The sequence below is a fragment of the Carcharodon carcharias genome, chromosome 10, assembly GCF_017639515.1.
Source record: "Carcharodon carcharias isolate sCarCar2 chromosome 10, sCarCar2.pri, whole genome shotgun sequence".
Lineage (NCBI taxonomy): Eukaryota > Metazoa > Chordata > Chondrichthyes > Lamniformes > Lamnidae > Carcharodon > Carcharodon carcharias.
The window spans coordinates 43911536-43932834 of NC_054476.1; the positions used below are offsets into that span (position 1 = coordinate 43911536).

At 43.8% G+C, this 21299-nt stretch overlaps 1 protein-coding gene across 1 annotated transcript in view; it reads right to left on the reverse strand.

Moving 5' to 3' along the window:
- The window catches only part of LOC121283523 (protein inscuteable homolog), a 281439-nt gene that overhangs the window by 250096 nt on the left and 10044 nt on the right, over nt 1-21299 (reverse strand). The window contains exons 2-3 of the mRNA XM_041198199.1: nt 9908-9960; nt 5712-5835 (exon numbers count right to left, since the gene is read on the reverse strand). Of these exons, the coding sequence (XP_041054133.1) occupies nt 5712-5835; nt 9908-9960 (177 nt within the window). The remainder of the gene's footprint in view (nt 1-5711; nt 5836-9907; nt 9961-21299) is intronic.

Consider the following 21299-nt stretch of genomic DNA (forward strand, 5'->3'; position numbering starts at 1 on the left):
TATTAGTATGGATGCTGGGTGTACTGAGGTAGTGTAAAGCAAATTTCCTTCAACGCACATATTCCACATCAGGGGAGCAACACTTACTGATTTCATGGAAACAATCAGGGCTGAGTTTTGTTTCTTGCATCGCCACCCACCCCACCCCAAGTACATTATTTGAGTGCACGGTTAATACCCTTGAGATGGGATGTCTTTTTTCCTTGCCCCCACTTTGATTGCTCTGTAATGAGACCAGGAAACATTGATCTGCTTCTGTTGTGTGTATGCGCTAACATTGATTTCTGTGCTCTGTGTCATTCCAAATGTGCTTGCTTCACCTATTTCTATACAAAATACCATTAGCTGCACATCAAAGAGGAGCTTTCTGCATGATGGTAATTCAGAAACTAAGCAACCTGGAAAGCAAACTCAAGATTTCTCAGGAACACCAATGGCTTTCTGTTAGCTCACATTTGATGAACAGAATGGGTTGGGGTAGAATTTACACTGATGTGGACTTCAGATGGCCAAGCAACAGAATGCCCCTAATGACTGCCTTGGTGAGTGCCCCAGTCCAGATTTGACTAGCAATTTACGAGCACAATAAAAACACCCCGCAATATCAGGAGGCCCTATTGGCTATGGACAAGTGCAACATCAGGCAGAGTCATTGGTTTCTAGGGCAAAAGTCGACAGGTCCAACCTCAGGACAGGAGGTGGAGAGGGGATATCCAGAGCAGCAGTGGCTCAAGCTGGTTTCTGAAGCTCAGGGGAACATTCCTTCTCCTTCTGGATCCACAATATTACAGTAAAATTTCTCTGTGGCTTCTCTTCAGCTTGACCACCAGTTGATTGCGTGCTCGCTCTACCCAGCATGCCTTAAAATGGCAAATTAACTACAATGTATATCATGAGAACCCAATTTGCACATTAAACAGGCCCAATAATCTACTCAAGCAGTTGCTCAGATGGAAGGCCAAGCAAAGATTGCAGCAGCCACTACCAGCAACGCAAGGAGGAATTACATGATGAACAAGCAGTTAATAACTTTCTTTCTACAGTGAGCTACATCAATCTACTGCATCTGTTGGGCACACCTGAATATTTCCTCAGCCATAACTTCTGATGGAAAGATGACAGGGATGGAATCGTCCCAGATTTTCACAAAGTGTGGTAGCAGGCGGGAAAAATGCCGTTTTGCCTACCAGCCGCAATGGCAGGTCATTGCGCCATATCATCCCATTCCCGCAACCATGCATTCATTTCTCAATGCTTACAGCCCGGGACTGTTCCAGTGAAGACATGGCCTCAAAAGCCAAGAAGAGTGCAGCACATCGATTCAGTGACACATCCCTGGGACACCTTCTGCATGCTTTGGGGGCCCTCTACCCCACTCAGGCCGCAGGAGGACCATCAGTCTCACTGCACTGGCTTAGGAGGTGGTGGCAGAGGTGGTCAATTCTGCATACAAAAGGTTGGCCATCCAGTGCAGAAAACAGATGAATGAGCTCATCCGTGTCACCAGGGTGAGGCAACCATCTCATCACTCTAAACCCACACACTCACAAGGCCATCACACTTTCACTGGCATCTCACTCACTGCCAGCTCAAGGGATATCACCACTCACTCTCTCACACACCCTCACATCTCCATCTGGCCTCATCTCCACTGGAGACTGCCTCCTCAGCCCTCACCATCTTGAGGCCACTTGCACAGATCAACTTGTGCCCCACGTACACCCTGGGAAACCCTCCTTCTGCAGTGCAGCCCTCACCCTGCAGCCGCTTCCCTTGCCTGAGGCCACTTCTCCCCCTTCCCCAAGCAAGCCCTGCAGCCATTGAAAAGCCACCCCCGCCTTACGGCTGGTCTGGTAAGTAGAGACCTGCCCGTGACCCCTCCCTAAAGGTTATGTGGTGCTGCCTGCGAAACCTGGCGCTGATGACCACGCCTGCTGCGAGGAGCAGAGGTAGGCAAATAAACCTCAAAGTCCGAGCAAAGCGCAGTTCACCATGTGCACATCACTTATGTACAGTTGTGAAACAAGTCAGCGTGCCTGGATGATCCAGCGCTGGGGGATGATTCCAGTGAGCAGGGCTTATAATGAGATGCTAAAGTATTGAAATTCAGTTCCTGATATGCAGCGGTAGGAAAAGCGGCCACCATTGACGGGTGGAGCGGACGATCGGCAACTGGTTTGACGATGGCATGAAACCGATTTTTGGCCTTCACACCATACTGTGCCAAACCCCGCCCACCATGCTGCCCGCTCCAACAGGGCCGGAAAATTCCAGCTAGGAAGAAAGAAAATAGTTTTCCATGTCTTCTGGCACTCTCCTACAATATAGTATTAGAGGTTAATTCCAATGGAATTTAAGAAATTATGCAAATACCTAAGGGCTTAATTGCTGGGCGCATGTAAATAAACCCCTCTTATATACAATTCGCACTTGCATCCTGCTGCACTGATATAAGCAGAAACCCTTCTCTTCCTGCAAATAACAGCAACTTCACTCTGAATGATGGGATCTTTCCTATGCTTTTATGGTGCTACCCCCACAAAGGAAATAAGGATATGATATCCTTAATTAGAATAACATCCCAAGGCATTGCACGGGAAGGATTAGCAAGCAAAAAAGGACAGATGACCTAAAGCTTGCTCATAAAGGTAAGTTTGTATCTTAAAGGAGGTGAGAACAGTAACAAAGAGAAGTTTGGGAAGGGAATTCGAGCTTAGGGCCTTGGTGTATTATTGCACAACTGCCAATGGTCAAGGGAGCAAACCAGGGGTGCGGAAGAGGCCAGGTACATTTCCTGTGAAAGTCAGCAAAAGCAGAGGAAGAAAGAGAAGCAAGACCTTTAATGGAAATTCATAGAGGTGCAATCAGTGCAGTGAAACTTCCATTCTAATGAAAATTGAGAATTCCTATCTTTCTTCATAATTTCTGTATTTAGTTAATAGGTTGCTCTGTCACTTTTCCATTAAATGAGAAATTTTACTGTTGGGAAATGTACTTACAAGTCAGTTTTCTCATAAAAGTGCACCACAGTGTTATTTCAATCATCATATACATGTGCTTATGCTGCTGAAATATAACACTCCATTGCAAACACTGTTTGATACTATAATGTAGTTTGCACATCAGTGGCAGCATTGAAAATACATGCTGCGGAGCTGGGACTGTACAAGTTCCACACTGTGACCATGACGTGTTTCTGATTCCAACCAAACCAAAATGATAAATTGTTTCGAAAAGTAAAAGCCCAGTAAGTTTTTTTTTCTGGAATTTGCAACATTGCACTCAAATAACAATCACATGACAAGCGGGCAATCGGAACTGTCTGAAGTTTTCTGTCCTTTTCATTTGCTTATGCCAGAACCCAACATAAAGGAACAATGCAGATACTTTGTAGTGAATGAAGGCTTTGTGGGGTAACACCATAAAAGCATGGGAAAGATCCCATCATTCAGAGTGAAGCTGCAGAGTAGAAAGGATTTGGTAAACTGCTTTTCCTCAATTTTTTTAAAGAAAAACTTTGAAGTTTTCCAGTGTCTCAATAAATTTTCCACATTCATAGACAGAAATGAGTAACTAAGAGATACCAAGCCAAGACAGTAGGACTAAATCCAACCCACTGTATGTATTGTGATTCTTTCATGCAATTTTACAAAATTGATACAAAATTCCAAAACTCTCAGTTTGATTATCATGAGCACACTGCTTTACAAATCACCTGCTTTAATACCTTTATTCTCTGATTTTTGTACTGGGAAGAAAGTAGGTACCATATTCTTGCTGCAACTTCTGAGGATTTTTGCTAACTTTTCCTAAAATCAGTTTACTTGCTGGAAGATTTAAAATCAACCCTGTAGTGTAAAGGGTGAATGGATGGGATAAGCTAATGCACGACTTAGGCGGTGATGTAGCACTGACATCAGTCAGTCATGTGTTAGACTCTCTCAACAGAGGTTGGGATCATGCTGAGTAGCAATATGCTGACTCTGTAACCTGTTTAGATGTAGTACTATAAATAAGTGTTAAGCAGGTACTGGAGTATGACTACAGTCTGTCTCCTAAACAAATCCTACACCTAGGCTGGAATTTTCCAAACCCTCACACCGGCGGGATATTCTGGTCCCGTCGCTATGAATGGAGATTTCAATGGTTCATCGGCCCTACTGCGGGTGAACCCACCGTGGGAGGGTTGGAAAATTCTGGCCCTAGAGTCCAAGATAGAAGGACCATCCCAGAACAAACCCTATTTATAAAAAAAAATGGCAGTTGTGTGGATCTCAACGCTGTATAGACTAACTTGGCCTGAAAGTAACAAGCCGAACTGTTAAGAAGTGGTCTCCTTTCACCAACCAACATGAAAACTGTCTTATATCGTTTCCTAAAGGGAATATATACCAAATATAAGGTATATTAAATTTATATGCAGTAAGGTCAAGAAAGAAACCATATTTGGATTAAATGAAATTGACTTTTGGTTGACATATTTCCATTGAATTGTTCCATGTAATTTCAACAATGAAATTAGTAATTGAAAAATAAAACGCAAATATCTGCACCATTGCACTCATTTCCCGTGATGCATCACAGTGAAGGGTTAGAGAATGCATGACTTTACTTCCTATTCTTTCACTTGTAAAAATAAACAAAGAAACACTTTCCAGAAATTTTCAGCTTCAAATGATTCATTCCATTAACAGACGAGGAGGAAAGTATCCACAAATTGGGCAGAACTTTTCGCTGGGCAGGCAGGTGCGCGCCCGGCTCGCTTGAGTGTAAAATAGCGCGAGTTGATTCGGGCGAGTGTCCCGACGTCATCGCGCACTTGCATGATATTTCGGTCAGCGGGCACACGCTAAACCCGGAAGCCTGCCCCCCCGGCTATTAAGAGGGCAATTAAGCCCATTAACGGCGCAATTAACAGATCTTTCATTGCCTGTCCAACAGTTGGCAGGCAGGTGAATCGGCCAGACGGCCTTTGCATTTTTCAGGGAACCTCATCCACGGGAGGAATGAGGTTTCTGTGATAAATTAAAATTAAAATAAATTTCAGTGGACAGCATTTTCGTTACCTGCATTTTCAGGTGACTGACTATGAAGCTTGGACACTTTTTTCCGGTTCCTGTGACCTTTATTTTAGGTTATTCAGGTCTTCAGCTCCCTGAGGCAGCTCTATGCCCATGTGCTCGCCCACGCCTGCGCTCACTTCAGCGTTCGCCCTCCCCCTGCCCCCACCCTGGCAGGGCTGAGCCCTTCAGTGCACGCTTCATGCTGGCTGGCCATTAATTGGCCAGTCAGCATGAATTTGCAGTCAGGGGCCTATCACGGTCGGCGGTCTGTTCCCCAGCCAATCCCGGACCCACCAATTGCACCCACCTGCCGACCTAAAGATTCTGCCCATTATTGCATTTCCTCCATGACTAAATGCAGGTAAGAATGGCTTTTGATAACATGATCCTACAAAAACTAAGTCAAAATATATTAAATTTTTAACAAAATATCCTCAAATTTGCATCATTAAAAATTGATAAAATTTCTGACTATCGTGCATTTGGTAATTCAACTGAGAACTAAAGAGACAACTAATCACAGAATAGGCAAATACTTAATGAAGAAAGAATTAGCTTGCGAGGAGGTTTTTAAATTGAATTTATCAATCTTTCTAGCCAGTCGAAAGGGGATTGTAGGAGAGCTATAATTTACATTGTGATACTGACCTGTATTTCATGGGTTAAAGCTAGTTCCACCATCTGACTGAAAGAATGACTAAACGATATCAGGGTTTCAACGATCTCAGCTTTCATAGAGGCTACTGTTGTTTCATCTTCATCATGCATACAGCTATAAGGAAGGAATTAAATTTAACCTTTGGGATTAATTTCCAATCTATTAGCATGTTCAAGAAAAATTGCAATCACACTGTTATTTATTTTTTAAATTGGAACAATACTAGTATTATAGTAACAAACTTATTCATGTTCACTTTATTACAATAAAATCCACCCAATAGAGCTAAAATAAGCAGCACTTTAAAAAAATGATAAAACACTACACTTATGTTCATCTGGCTTTTTTCCAACTTCTCTCCATTTTGGTACCCTTACTATTTTAGGATTTCACTTCCGTCTTTTAAAAAAAAGCCTCTTATTTTTTACCTTTCTTTCTAGCCCTGCCAAGTCCCACAATTTATTTTGAAGATTGGCCCCAAAGCAAAACAGTTGGCCGTATTATCTGAAAGCTAATTTTATAAAGGCAATTTCCTTTTTAGCTATTTGTTTTGCAGATGTGAACTGGTCACAATCTTGGATCAAACCAAAAGGGCTGCTGCAATGACCCAAGTGGATCTGGACCACTCATCCAAGGTACAGGAAAGGATAATAATGCTTACCTTTATATATTCCCTAAATGCATCTAAATATTTTAAAGACTTTCAAAATGCTCCAAAAACAATTAAATATTTGAAGTGCAATTCTGGATCTAATGGCAAAGTGCATCACTCCAGCATCTTCTCAGAAATAAGTTAAGACCTGATTTTAACTCTGTGCCAGTGAATAGATTTTGAGTGAATTAAAATCTTGCTCCTACTGTTAATAGTGAAACTGGTTGAGAAGCCAAAATTGTGACCAAGACACCAGAAGGACCTCATGCTTTTCTTTGAAAAGTATCATGGGGTTTTTATCATCCAGCTGAACCACAAGACGTAGATGGGAGCTGATTTGTAACACCTCACACCAAGGGTGGAACCTCCAGCAATGCAGCAGTATCTCATCATCATACTGGTGTGTCACCTTTAATAAGGGGCACAAACCCTTTGACAGGGATGTTCATTATTAGCTTTTGAGCCAAATTGACACATGGTTCTTCATTATAACCAATGATAAGGATTGGATTAAGACATTGTAATATTACTATTCAATATTCATGATCCAACTCAGTCAATAAAATCAAACGTGTGATTTTCACAATCAATACGTGATGATGTTGAATTATTTATTAAAGTGTTCCTCTATCAATAAATAGATTCAGATAATTTCATGCATTTTATATCAATTGTGGCTAAGTTGTAAAGTAGATCTGGTCTAAGAGTAACCTTGCTTTGTACTAAAACTGAGAATCATTGTAGTACTGCCACACTGAATGGTAGTCAAGGAATGATATATAGGGAGTTGGTATAGTTTCAGCTCAGTAAATTTTCATAGTTGTGTCTTAAATATTTTTTCCACTCATAATTTTCAGAATTTAAATTTAAATATTGAGCCAGATATATATTCCATGATTGTAAAATGCCTAAGATGTTTAAGATCATGAAAGGTTCAGATAGAGTAAATGAAGAGAAACTGATTCCAATATTGAAAGGTTGATGACCAGAGGGCATGGACTAAGAACATTGGCAAAATTACCAGAGGTGACACGAGGAAAATTGTTTTTATGCAACAAGTAGTTAGAATTTGGAATGGACTGCCTGATAGGACAGTGAATATAGATTCAATAGTAGACTTCAAAAGTAATTAGATTAATAATTAAAGGAGAAAAATGCAGGGATATTAGATCAGGGAGTAGACTAACTGGATTACTCTTTGAAAGAGCCAGGCAGTTTTGATGAGGCTTTAGTTGGTGGCCAGAGTTTAATCAGATTATGCTGTCTTGCTCTTGTTGCCCAGGTGTTGAGATCGGTGGTTTAGTTCTGGTCAAGTTTCTGGTCAATGCTGGCCCCAAGGTGTTGATGCTGCTGGGACAGATGTTGGAGGTCCTGTTGGGCTAAAGGGAGATGGTTGGTTTTTCTCTTGTTCAGGATGGCCATTACCTAGCACATACATTTTCTGCTACCTGTCAGCTCAGGTCTGGATGTTATCCAGGTCCTGCTGTAGGATGGCCTGGGCTGTTCTATTTTCAATTGTGAATATTGAACACTTTGGAATCTTTTATTGAGCCAAGGGTTGTTTGGCCTTCAACAAAATAAATGTCTTCCTTCGTCAGTTATGACATCAGCTAGGGCAATGTTTTTCCTTTTACTCCCCTTAGTTTTGTTCTGACTCCCTGGTCCTAAAGCCAGTTGAATGCTGCTTTGAAGTTGAGAGCAACTAATCTCACCACTTCTCAAGATTTAATTCTTGCTCTTTGGCTAGATCAAGGTTGCAATGAAGTCTGGAGGTGAACAGCTCTGGTGGAACCTGAACTAAGCAGGTTATTGGTGAATAGGAGTCGCTTGATGGCATTGCTAAATGGGAGGAGACTGACAGATTGCAAATTGATTGCAGAAGGATCTATCCTTTTCTTTTAGATAGGACATATCTAGGCAATTTTTCATATTGTCAGTCAGATGCCAATGTTATAGCTGTAACAAAAACTCTTTGGCTAAAGGAGTGGCTAACCATGGAGTACCACAATGTATTTGAAAGATCTTGGGTGGAATTTAATCCAAACAACAGGGATCTCACCCACCAGCTGGAGAACTGGCAAGAGACCACGTCGTCTCCTTTTGGTAAGGTCTGACAATCGGGCATTTAAGTGGCCAGCAACAAGCCTTCCCTGGGACCATGGACCCTGTGAGTGGAAATCCCACCTACCATGAGCTGCAAGCCAATCAGAGACCAGCAGCTGTCCACTGCAGGCAGTGCCAAGGGAGCAGAAGCCGCTGCTGTCAATGCACTCACCAGAGACCCCATATCAGTGAGGAACAAGGCCACAGGCAAATGAGGAAGGGATGGGGGTCACGCAGCAGAGGTTATGGGAGAGAGGAAGAGGGGTTAGCAGCATTTGGAGCGGGGTGGCTTTCAACAGCCCCCACTCCCCTTCCCGATGCCAGGTCCCTCGATCAGGCACCCTTTGTGTTGAAACTCATATCAGAACACTGCAGCAACTTTGTTAAAGCATGGTGCAAACTATCACATAGTTCTGGACACTGTTCTAATGATATGACCAAGGAAGGGTTAATGTCACCTTCTTCTTAGATTACAAAAGGGAGGGAGGTCATGCTGGAGTTGTATAGAACCTTGGCGAGGCCACAGTTGGAGTACTGTGTGCAATTCTGGTCGCCACATTATAGGAAGGATGTGATTGCACTGGATGGGGTGCAGAGGAGATTCACCAGGATGTTGCCTGGGATGAAACATTTAAGTTATGAAGAGAGGTTGGATAGACTTGGTTTGTTTTTGTTGGAGCAGAGAAGACTGAAGGGCGACCTGATTGAGGTTTATAAGATTATGAGGGGCATGGACAGGGTGGATAGGGAGCAGCTGTTCCCCTTAGTTGAAGGGTCAGTCACAAGGGGACATAAGCTCAAGGTGAAGGGCAGGAGGTTTAGGGGGATGTGAGGAAAAGCTTTTTTACCCAGAGGATGGTGACGGTCTGGAATGCGCTGGCTGGGAGGGTGGTGGAGGCGGGTTGCTCACATCCTTTAAAAGTACCAGGATGAGCACTTGGTACGTCATAACATTCAACGCTATTGGCCAAGTGCTGGTAAATGGGATTAGGTAGGTATGTCAGGTGTTTCTCACATGTCGGTGCAGACTCGATGGGCCGAAGGGCTTCTTCTACACTGTGTGATTCTGTGATTCTTTGGGGGCTAATTTCCAAACTTAAGTATTCATAAAGAACCAAGCAATTTATGGCCATGGGGACAAATTTCTGAATTAGTTTCTGAACGATTTAATTTGAAAAGGCTCTGTAGCTCCTCTCAGCTTTATGCTAAAATTAAAACTTTGATACAGTTTGATGTATTTAGTAGAAAATGAATGTCTTCTAACTCTCAAATCAAGTTTGAGACTAGAACAATTTTTTTTTATCCAATTTATATCTGAGATAGGAACTTTGGCATTGAGCAACGAAGCAGAAATGTCATATTCAACATGTCAAACAATGAAAGAGTTCAAAATAGAGAAATTCAGTATAGGCTGGGGAAACAGAAATTTACCTTTCGGTTATCTTAGTCAGTGCAGTGCATTTCTCTATTAAAATCTTCTCAAACTGCAGAGAAATACAAACAAATACATGATAATTGACAGTACAATAAGAATATTGTATGTACAGCATGATCGGTATTGAAGTTAAAGTCCAATCATATTTGTTGGTTTTTGGGCATTCCATTGTTGAACTTTGAGTAATGCTCACCATTAACTCAGCTAATCTAATAACAAAGTTACAGAAGTTACAATGTGCATAATCTGCACAAGATATTAGTCTCAGTTTTGTTTCTTATTCGAAATAGATTAAGTTATATGTCAGATATCATTTAGCATAATTTTCTTTCTTAAAATAACTCTCATTGTCTAGACAATCTGGTTAAAAAGCAAAGTCAGACTGGAATATCTCTTACTGCTGATGGTAAAACTCTTATGTGAAATGAATTTATACAATTGTCAGCCAGTTCCCAGCATGAAAGAATCTTCCAGCATAAAACTATTCATAATTCAAGAATATATGGCACTAATTTGGCAGAGAAGTCATTACATTTGCTATTGGAAAGAAAATATCATATTGAGACCACCACCTTTTGCAATTATGGTTAATGCACATCACTAGGGTAGTAGAGGAGGAAAATAACTTACAATAAATTTCAATTAAAAATTAGACTATCCAAAAGATCCATATAAAAAAATACATATATGGCATCTATTCAGTTGTACCACCTAAGCAGTTGCTGCCTTAATCTTCAGATAGCTACAGAATCCCCCTAAAGTCACAGGCAGTACAATACTGAGCCATATAGATCAAAACACTTCCAAGTTTCCTTGTGATTTAAGTGAACTTAGACAGGGAGACAGTCAATCTACACCACTGACGTAGGCACAACTTAGCTAAGGAAGAAAGGAAAATCACCCGAGATTCTCTCTTCTGACACTGAGTGGCTTATTGAAAAATGCACTTCTATGAATGTGAGGAAGGCAGATCAGACTTAGTTGTGATGCCCATCACAGCTGAGCAGAAAGTTGACATTCCTGGTCTGGGCTTATACACAATGACTTCCCACTTGGGCAGGGAAGAAGAGGGCTGCTGGCATTCATAAAGCCGTACCCTATGAACAGTAATGTCATTAGAAGAGCGGGGGGAAATGAGAGAAAACGTAAGATTGCAGTGTAATTGGTACAATATGATATATTACAAAAGATTGTCAACATATAATGAATCAGTAAGAGGATACAGTGCTACATTCCCTGATTTAAATTTGCTTCAAATTTTAATATCATGTTAGTTGTTTAATTACTGTTATGTCACTCAGTTAATTAAACTGTATGTTGAATCATTTCCTTCCTACACATAAAAAGCAATTATTAAGTGGGTAAGTCATGGCCGTGAATCTACTGAGTTTAAGTCTATGATGCTGACAACTGAATATCTGACCTTTTGAAGTGCATAATTATTTGTCTTTTCTACCAACAATAACAGAACATTTGTATTTGAAAATGCATTTGCATTTTTGTATTCCCAAGCTCAACAATAAATATTATTTACTAGTGCTTACAAATTCATGTCAAAAGTAATTTTGAAGTGAGACTTAAAAATATTCATACATTAGAGAAATAAAGAGAAAATGAAGACCAAACACAATCTTGTCAATCAATTCCTGTTATAAGCTATTTAATTGTCTCTTTGGATACAGAACCTTTTCCCTGATTTGGAAATGTTGTGTATTAAATTAATTATAATTTGCAAATAATAATGGGATGCATTCACCTTGAAAATAAAAATGTATATGGCAACAACAACTTGCATTTAGATGGCATCTTTAGCCTGGTTAAGCATCCCTAGGTGCTTCGTGGCACCATTTCAAATAGAATTCGACACTGAGCCACATAAGGTGATATTAAGACAGGTGTCCAAAAGCATGGTTAAACAGGAACGTTTTATGAAGTGTCTTAAAGGAGGAGAGGGAGGTAGTGAGACAGAGAATCCCAGAGTTTATAGGGCCCAGGCAGCTGAAGGTGGAGTGATTAAAATTGGGAATGTGCAAAACATCAGATTCAGAAGAGTTTAGAGATCTCAGAGGATTGTAGGGCTGAAGGCAGTTAGAGATAGGAAGGGGAGAAGCTATGGAGGGATTTGAAAAGGAGGATGAGAATTTTAAAGTTGAGGCATTGCCAAACTGAGTGTGAATGTAGGTCAGCGAGCTCTCTGATGGATACAACTGAACAGCAGTGATTTGGATTAAATCCAAGTGAATTGTTCCAATTGCATTCAGAACAGGTGAAGTCCATTAGATATAGTATACAAAAAACACAACAACCAGAACGGCTGGTCCTGATTGCCCACTCTAATCATTTCAGCACAGCATCGCTAATACAGCACTGAATCAAGCAACAGAAGAATATTTTAAAAGCTATTCAGCCCATTGAAGCCTAATCCTCTAGTCCCTAATTTTTTCAATATACCATGCAGCAATATTTTGAACCATGTCCCAATGTTTGTGCCTGCATTATCCTTTTTGGAAATTATTCCAAACATTATTATTTTTCTCAACTGTAGGTGTGTGACAACTTCAACTATTTTGATTTAAGTGCATGGAGATAACGTTCTATGCTATAATTTTAAGATCAATTGTCCTAAACCTATAGATGTGGTGTACTTGGATTTCCAGAAGGCATTTGACAAGGTGCCAAATTAAATGTTTACTTTAGGAAGTTGGAGTTGAGGCCACAGTCAGATCAGCCATGATCTTATCAAATGGGTGAGCAGGCTTGAGGGGCTGAATTGTTCACTCCTGCTCCTAATTCATATGTTCATCTATGTCAAAAGAATCTGTAATTTTTTCCATACCCTCGTTCATTTTTCCTAATTTCTTTCTTTGGAAACATTATTCACATATCTATCTTCAGAACAGACTTCAAAATAATCTTTGGTGACTGCACATTGATTGGTCTATAGAAACTCAATTAACAAAAGTATAAAGGATTATAATTGAGGTAAATAATTGGTTTTAATCATGCTCTCTTAATTTTACTTCTTCACAAAATGATTTGTAGCTTTTATTTTAAGTCCCTAAGTGTATCAGTATTTGATATTCATCTGAGATATAAGGGGCAGGAATTTCCCTCTTGGGGTGGGAAACAGCAAGCGGGACCTAGTCCTGAACTCGACCCCAGGGAGATGGGTGAAACAGTCACTGGCCTTGAGTTTCACAGGGATACCCTGTTAATTGACCTGAAGATGGGCTAAGCAGTCAATTTGCGACCAAAGCGGTGGGAACAGAGGCAAGACTGTGCAAGTGTGGACCTGATTTAAATAGACCATCGCAGCCAATAGCTGTTTCACTGCTGTACCCTCCGTTTGCAAGATCGTAGAGAAACTTGGAATGAGTCAGGAGAACCAAAAGCCTGGAATCTGGGGTGGTGCAGCCCCTTGATTCACTGATGTGGCCCTCCTCGAGTCTGTAAGGGTGAGGAGAAAGGTCCTCTTCTTTGGGGCTAAGCAGGCCCGACGGAGATAGCTAACACAATCATCAGGAGTGTGGTTCACAGAAACTGGATCCAATGCAGGAAGAGGTTCAATAACCTTATTCACTCTGGCAAGGGAGTGCAATCCCCAACCCTCAGGACAGATTTCTGGGCTTTCACCCTTCAAGAGACACATCAGTTGAGGAGACTTAGGGTACATGCTGCTCCTGATCATGGGAGGACTGCATATCCAAGGCACTTACTGACCCACCAGAATGGCTCAGAGCCATAGTGCTGCTGAGGACCTGCCAATGCTGAAACATACAGCTTCTAATGAATAGGAGCAGCTGGAAATGGCCATAGAGGCCAAAAATTTCTATCTTGCTTTCTTTTGTCCATGCAGGGGAAGCATGCTTATAATGTCTGTGAGACAGTCCAGGGGAGAGGAAGGGTTCCCTAACTTCATGTGATCACAGCCATGGAAGAGGGAGCTATGGACATCACAGGGTCGCAGACAATGAGGGAACTGGGCAAGGCAAAAATGAGCATCCATGGTGGAGATGGTGTTTAGAGAATGAAGCACCTTCATTAAGGGAATGCATTGTATTCCACCCCATCTGACAGAATGTTGAACACTGAGCTACATTGGGAAGCTTCAGCACTGCAGAGGCTTCTGCTCTCCAAGGCTAGTTCTCATGTTCTCTTCTTGTGTTTTCCACAGGTGCAGACATTGAGACAAGGAGGCATCTCCATCAGCATCAGCAGGTCAAGCATAGCTTAGAAGAAGCACTGTCACACCTTGCAAGCGTACCTCCCACCAGAGCAGATAAAATCACCTTGGTAGGTCCACATGCCAGCTTAGATGGGGTGACACTGGGTAATCAACTCAACATTAGCATGCAAGAGGGGCCAGAGGCAGCTTTGGGCAGACGCTTCAGAGGATGGGGGATCTCAGCTGGGTGGAGATACAAGCCCTCAGGGTTCATAGGAAAGAAGGCTTCATGGAGAACTTCACGTGCGGTACTTGGAGTACATGCAGGAACTGCACATTGATGTACATAGCATGCATGCCACGCTATCCAGAATGGACCGGTCAGTGGTGCTGATGGCACAGCGATGTCAGGGTGGGATGCTGGTTAATCCCCAGCTGGTGTTCCCCTCCAGGGCAGTAAAATCTGATCATGCAAACAAGAAACTAGAGAACAACTGGGTCAGGCAGCATCTTTAGAGAGTGAAACAAAGTTATGTTTCAGAATCTTCTTTTCAGGTCTGGCAAATGGCCAATAACCTGAAATGTTTGTTAACTCTGTTTCTCTCTCCGCAGATGCTGCCTGATCTGCTGAGATTTTCCAGCGTTTTCTCTTTTTATTTCAGATTTGTAGCATCTACAGAATTTTGCTTTTGAGTTACAGAAGGAACATGTTAAAATTTACGAATGAAAGAACAGGCAAATTAAATTCAATACAAATAAATGCAAGGTATTACACTCCAGAAGAAAGAATGACTGTCAAAAATATTCAATGAATGGTATTGAGCTAGCCAGGTGAGACTGAAAGAAATCCAGGAGAAACAGTAGATTACACACTTAGCACTTAGTCATTGCAAATCAGTAATCAATAATGCTAACAATCCAAATGCTAAATGTTTTCAGTGCAAGATTGGGACTATTACGCTGAGACTGCGCAGTGGTTCTTATCACACCTTGCATTCTAGACATACAAGACACAAGCAAAAATGATCGGAAAACTGAGTCATGCCAGATCCTGGACTCCTCAGCCCTGAACGGAGATGAATAAAGTAAGCACAATATCAAAGGTGGATCTGAAGCACTATCTTAAGTTAAACAATAATGCTGGACATAAGTTAACAAAAGGCAAGTTCATAACTAATGTCAGGAAGCACTTCATCATGAAAAGAGTAATCAATACTCATAATTGCTTTCTGGATAGTATAGTAGAGGCAAAATCATTAAAATCACTCAATAATCTGGGTGTTTCAACAGGGAAGAAACATAGAACTGTCTCCTCAATGATTCCATGGAAGGAGAAGTTAACTGGGGAAAATGACTTGACTAATCTTTGTTTAATTTCAGGGATCCTTCAATCCTGCATTCATATTTTACATCTTGTTGTACTTCATTTGATTACCAGCCAATATATATACTTGGTATCATTTAAGTATCGGGCAGATATTTACATTCGTCGGTCGATTGTCGCTGGCGAAACGGGCCACGCCACCATTTTCCGCAGGCAGGCCAATTAAGGTCCCCCCTCCCGCGGGTAAGCGACTCCCATGGAGAGCGGGAAAATATTCGCAAGGGTGGGCGGCCTCAGACTGCTGGTTCCAATGGGAAGCCGGCAGCCTGTTTAAAGAGTGGCCAGGCAGCCTGCTTGAAGCAGTGCACCATGGCCACTCAGGGAGGTAGAAATGCTCCAAGGAGGGCAGAGGAGGAGGTGGAGGAGGAGGGGGGCAGGCTGCAGGAGAGGCCAGCGGGGTTCACTGTGCACCCAGATTCTCGGACGCATGCCTTGCTGTCCTTCTGGAAGAGGTGGGCCAGCGACGTGATGTTTTGTATCCTGAGGATGGGAGGAAGAGAGCCCCCCCATGTTACTAGCCAGGCGTGGGAGGAGGTGGGTGAGGCTGTAAGTGCCCATGATGACGTCAGAAGCACTGGCAGACAGTGCAGAAAACACTTCAATGATTTTCTGCACTCCAAAAGGGTGAGTACCATGTCTGTCTAGGTCATTTGACCCAGAAGACAGCCTTAGCCTTTGACCACCACCACCACCACCACCACACCCCCCCCCAAAAAAAATAAATCCTCGTGTGTTTTGCAGGCAAAAAGTAACCACAATGCCCGGGAGCACCTGAGGATTGGTGGTGGGTGCGCTCTCCTCCAGCACCTCACCCCATTCGAGGAGCAGGCCATGGAGCTGGATAGGAGGCAGGAGGCCAGGGTGGTCGGAGGCAGCGAGGCTGGGTTCCAGCGGGCAAGCATTTGAGGTCTACAGTCCCACCCACTCTTTGTGCCCACCATCCAAATTGCTGATGGTTGCTGCAATTTTTAATGCTGCAACAATAATCATTCACTGACTGAGGCATTCTGACGTCTGGGTCATACAGGAGGGACCCTTGTCCCCTTGAGGAATAGCCTCTCCACCATCTTCCAAAGTCACCTTATCCCATTTGTGAACACTATCACCATGGTCTAACATGCCATTGGATTCCCTCTGCACAGCCAAAGACTTATTCCATTTTCAGGGGTTTGGGACCTCCTGCACCCTTTCAGCCAGTGCGCCCCACATTACTTTGTCCAGAAGGTCCTCAGCAATTCAACTGTGAACCCCATGGCACTCAATTTAGATGAATGCCACCACGTTACTCATCCCTGCGCCAAGGGGAAATGTTGCCTTCTGGCCACCCGGTCTATGCCCCTCCTTACAGAATGAAGGGCAATAATATGACCTCTGAATCTCCTGTGTTCGGCGGAAAATGACACAACTGTTTGAAATGTTTCCTCAGCCGCGCAACTATCCAGGCAACAATGCATCCACATCAGGTACCCCTGCACTCTCCCCACTCCCCTGGTTCATAACAAGCCATGTGGCATTCATGAGGCCATCTGACCAGCCTGTCTGCATGTGTGTTTAATGCCTGGGGCCCGGCTTGACTCATTTGGACCTCACCAATGTTCTTCTTTTAAGGGTCTTGAAGGGTGAGCTACTTATGAGGCTGGGGGGGGAACGGGATGAAAGGTTGAAGTGAATGAACACTAACTGATGCACTGTCCTTGTTAATTTCAGCATCACCACCAGAGCGACCCACACCTCCACCCCGCAGACCCACATCCACACCTGAGGGGAAACATGTGCAACCTGCGGCACATCATTTCAGCCAGCCAGGAACCAGCGCAGACACACACCTCGGTGGGGACTTTACCATCAGCCAGTGTCCCAGGTAACAGTGGAGAGGGCACATCACGATTGCTGGAGGAGATGGTAGGGACAGAGGGTGTGGAGGGCTGCAGGGGATGAAGCACATGCTGAGTCCAGCACTGATGACGTGACTCTGGAGTTGTCCCCGTTGCAGCAGCTTCAGGAAAGGCGGCAGGAAGTGTGTTTGCATCTGGCAGGGTTGCAGGAGGGAATGGTTCAGTTGCTCTCTGTGACAAAGGAGTCTAGGCAGAGTGCACACGAAGAATCCGCCCTCAGGGCAGAGCATCAGGATTCCTTCAATGAGAGATTGGCGACTCTCATAGAGAGGGGCGTCCACCAAATGGATCAAAATATGATTGGGATACGCTCTGACCTGCAAGCCCTCACAGTGGTACTGGCCACAGGTGGTGTTTTCCATTGTGGGAGATGTTGTGGACACCAAGCGCCGGAACTCGGTGCCCATGCATCTGCGGTGAGCAGGGAGGTAGATTTGGACCTCAAGTCGGCACAGCAGCTGCCTGCCGTCGCTGTGAGCTCCTCTCATGGTACTCCGGATAAGGGCAGCAGCTCCTCTGCCCCTCTGCCAGTCAATGTTGCTTCCGTTGAGGCTGCGACAACTGGGGAGGTGCCCGTTCCGGAACTGGCCACTCCCTCCCAGATGAGGCCATCACAGTCTCCACGGACCAGAGGATGCCCACCAAGGTCATCTAGGCCAATAGGACAACAGAGTCAGCAGGCTATCTCACAAGCCACTCAGAGTGATGGGGCGGCACCTAGATGTAGCACCTGGAAACGAACACATAAGGCACCTTAGGCACTCCACGGGTATGTCACTGGTGATTTTGGTTTTGGCCTTTGAATAGGGACCCCTTTTTGTAACATTGCCGAATAATCATGTGGGCTTTAATTTTGGACACAATAAAGTCCACCTTTGTTACCATGGCTGAGCGTCTTTTCATTGTGGTGCTTTTTTCATTTTCACATAATTATCATGTGTTTGAGTGGACATTGATGTTTCCGTAGTAAGGCCTTATTTGCAGCTGATAAGGAGGAAGATGTAGCACCTGAGTGCCACGTGTGGAAGTCCCAGGCAATGCTGTTCCTGCTGATCCATGTGTGTGGAGCTAGCTGAAGGTTCTTTGAATTAAATTGTCCCAGATGTCCCTGACTCCTTGGTGTAAATGCGCGTCATCATTGTGCCCCTCATCATTGCCCTGTGCTTCCTCATCCTCTGAGGCACTGCTGGATTCATCATGTGTAGCCTCATCCAGGGCGTCAAGGTCTTCATTGTCAATTCCATCCCCCCTTTCCAGCGCAAGATTGTGCAGAGTGCAGCAGACTACCACGATCAGAGGGGGGAGGGGGGCAATAAGTATGCCACCTGAGCAGTCCAGGCATTGGAAGAGCATCTTGAGAAGACCAATGGCTCTCTCCAACACAGCCCTTGTGGTGCCCTGGCTCCTATTTTACTGAAGCTCAGCTTCTGTTCTTGGATGGCATAGTGACATCATGAACCACCTTCGCAGGGGATAGCCCTTGTCACCCAGTAGCCAAGCATCCAGCCTAGCCAGAGCACTGAAGAGCCCCAGCACCTGGGAGTGTCTGAGGATGTAGGCATTGTGAGAGCTGTCTAGGAACTTGCACAGACTTGTAGAATCTGCATCCTGTGATCACACACTATCTGCACGTTCATGGAGTGGAAGCCCTTCCTGTTGACAAAGACACCGGGCTCACCTGCTGGCGCCTTGATGGTCACATGTGTGGAGTCTATTGCACCCTGGACACGGGGGAATCCAGTAATGGCTGTGAAGCCTCTGGTTTCCTGTGCCTGACTTGTGTGGTCGCAGCGGAAGTGGATAAAGGTGGATACCCGTCTGAACAGAGCATCTGTAATCTGCTTAACACAAGTGTGGACAGCTGATTGGGAGACACCACAAAGATCACCCACCAAGCCCTGGAAGGAGCCAGAGGCATAGAAGTGGAGGGCAACTGTGAGCTTCAGAGCCGCTGGCATGGGGTGTCCTCCCACACAGTTTGGGGAGATCTCAGGGCCAATCATCTGACAGATATAGTTGACTGTCTCCCTTGAGAGTCAAAGCCTCCTTTGGCACTGCACCTCAGTCATATTGAGGTTGCTGCTTCGCCGCCTGTATACCCTGGCAGCTGGATAGTGGTGTTGTCTGCAGCCCCTTGCACCTTTGACAACCTCTTGGCCCTGTGCCCCTTATGCCTGCGCCTAGACACCCAAAGGTGCCTCCCTTGGAGGCTGATTGTCCACTCCTGGCCTCCTCCTTATTCTATCCCTCCCTTCCTCCTCAGGGGAGCTGCCTCCACTGGAGAGGTCAGAGCCCATAGCCCCAGGCTAAATGGAGGCCTCGGAAAGCTACAAGGCCGTAAAAGATTACTGACTGCAAACTGGTTTCAAATTACACAAAAACCTCATGGACATCGATGAGAACTACTAACAATCACACAGATATGTTTTAAACATTTTCATCAATTATAACTTGGTGAAAAACATGAACAACCCCTCTGAGTCCACATATCCTGACATTGCAAAAGTTTTCTTAAATAATCTCCTACTCGCCTGCCTGTTGGGCCCGTGCGCTGACCCGAAGTTCGCACGGGCCCCTCAAAATCGTACACAATTGGCAAGTTAAGGGGCTTAACAAGCACGAGCCCTGCAATTAATGGCGGGCAAACTGATCGTGCCCGCCCACCGAAATATTACGATGCCATGTGCTGACGCCGGCGCGCTTGTGCGAGGTCAGCGCGTGTCATTTTACGCGCTGATGTGCGGGTTACGCCATCCGCACATCAGCTGGAAAATTCTGGCCATCCTCTCCAATCCAGCATAGAACAAGTCATTTTCAGCTGGCAGAGCTGACCTAATTTTAACCAAAAAACACCTACATACAGAATGATATCTGTTAATCTGTTAAAAAACTCAAATTAGTAATAACACATTGAACTTCATAGTACACCTTAACCCAATCTCAGACCTGAGTTATAATTCTGGGCAGTGTTCCTCTGAAGTAGTAGCCACATGATACTGGGAACAAAAATATAGCATTCTACCTGCAACTTTGGCCTCCAAAATCAGACTTTACTAAAACATCTTAAAATTCTATTAATCAGTTTCTCCTTCACTGCAAAAGGAGTAAAGATGTCTTGCTGCAGTTGTATCGAGCCTTGGTGAGACCTCACCTGGAGTATTGTGTACAGTTTTGGTCCCTTATCTAAGGAGGGATATACTTGCCAAAGGGAGGATCACCAGATTAATCCCTGGAATGGTGGGATTGTTTTACGAAGAGAGATTAGGGAGACTGGGTCTGTATTCCCTAGAGTTTCAAAGAATGAGGGGTGATCTCATTGAAACTTACAGAATTCTTACAGGCCATGACAGGGTAGATGTAGTTAAGACGTTTGTAGGAATCCCCTCCAACTGGGAAATTTCTGGAATATAAAAATCCAAACCCATGGACATGTTTTGACCTTGTGTTTGAACTATAAAAGGCAAAAGTCAAGTTGCAGCCTACAGCACAGGGCTGGGCAGCAAAGGGGCTAATTCAGACATATAGTAAAAGACAGTGGCTCATCAAAAGGATTTGGACATTGACTGTTTGCTACCATGGGACAATGATACCAGGGAGAAGCCATTACCTGTCATTGGCTAATGCAATTAAGAGACTGATTAACCTATACAATGGTCCAAGAAACATAACATTGATTATACAGTTAAGGAATTGTAATATAACTAAGGCCAACATCACAGACAATGGAAAAAAAAAACTGCGGATGCTGGAAATCCAAAACAAAAACAAAAACAGAATTACCTGCAAAAACTCAGCAGGTCTGGCAGCATCGGCGGAGAAGAACAAAGTTGACGTTTCAAATCCTCATGACCCTTCAACAGAACTAAGTAAATAGGGATATTGATGCTGCTTTAGATCTTGAGCTTCAAAGACCCAGAAATGCTTGTTTTTGAGAAAACTGTGTG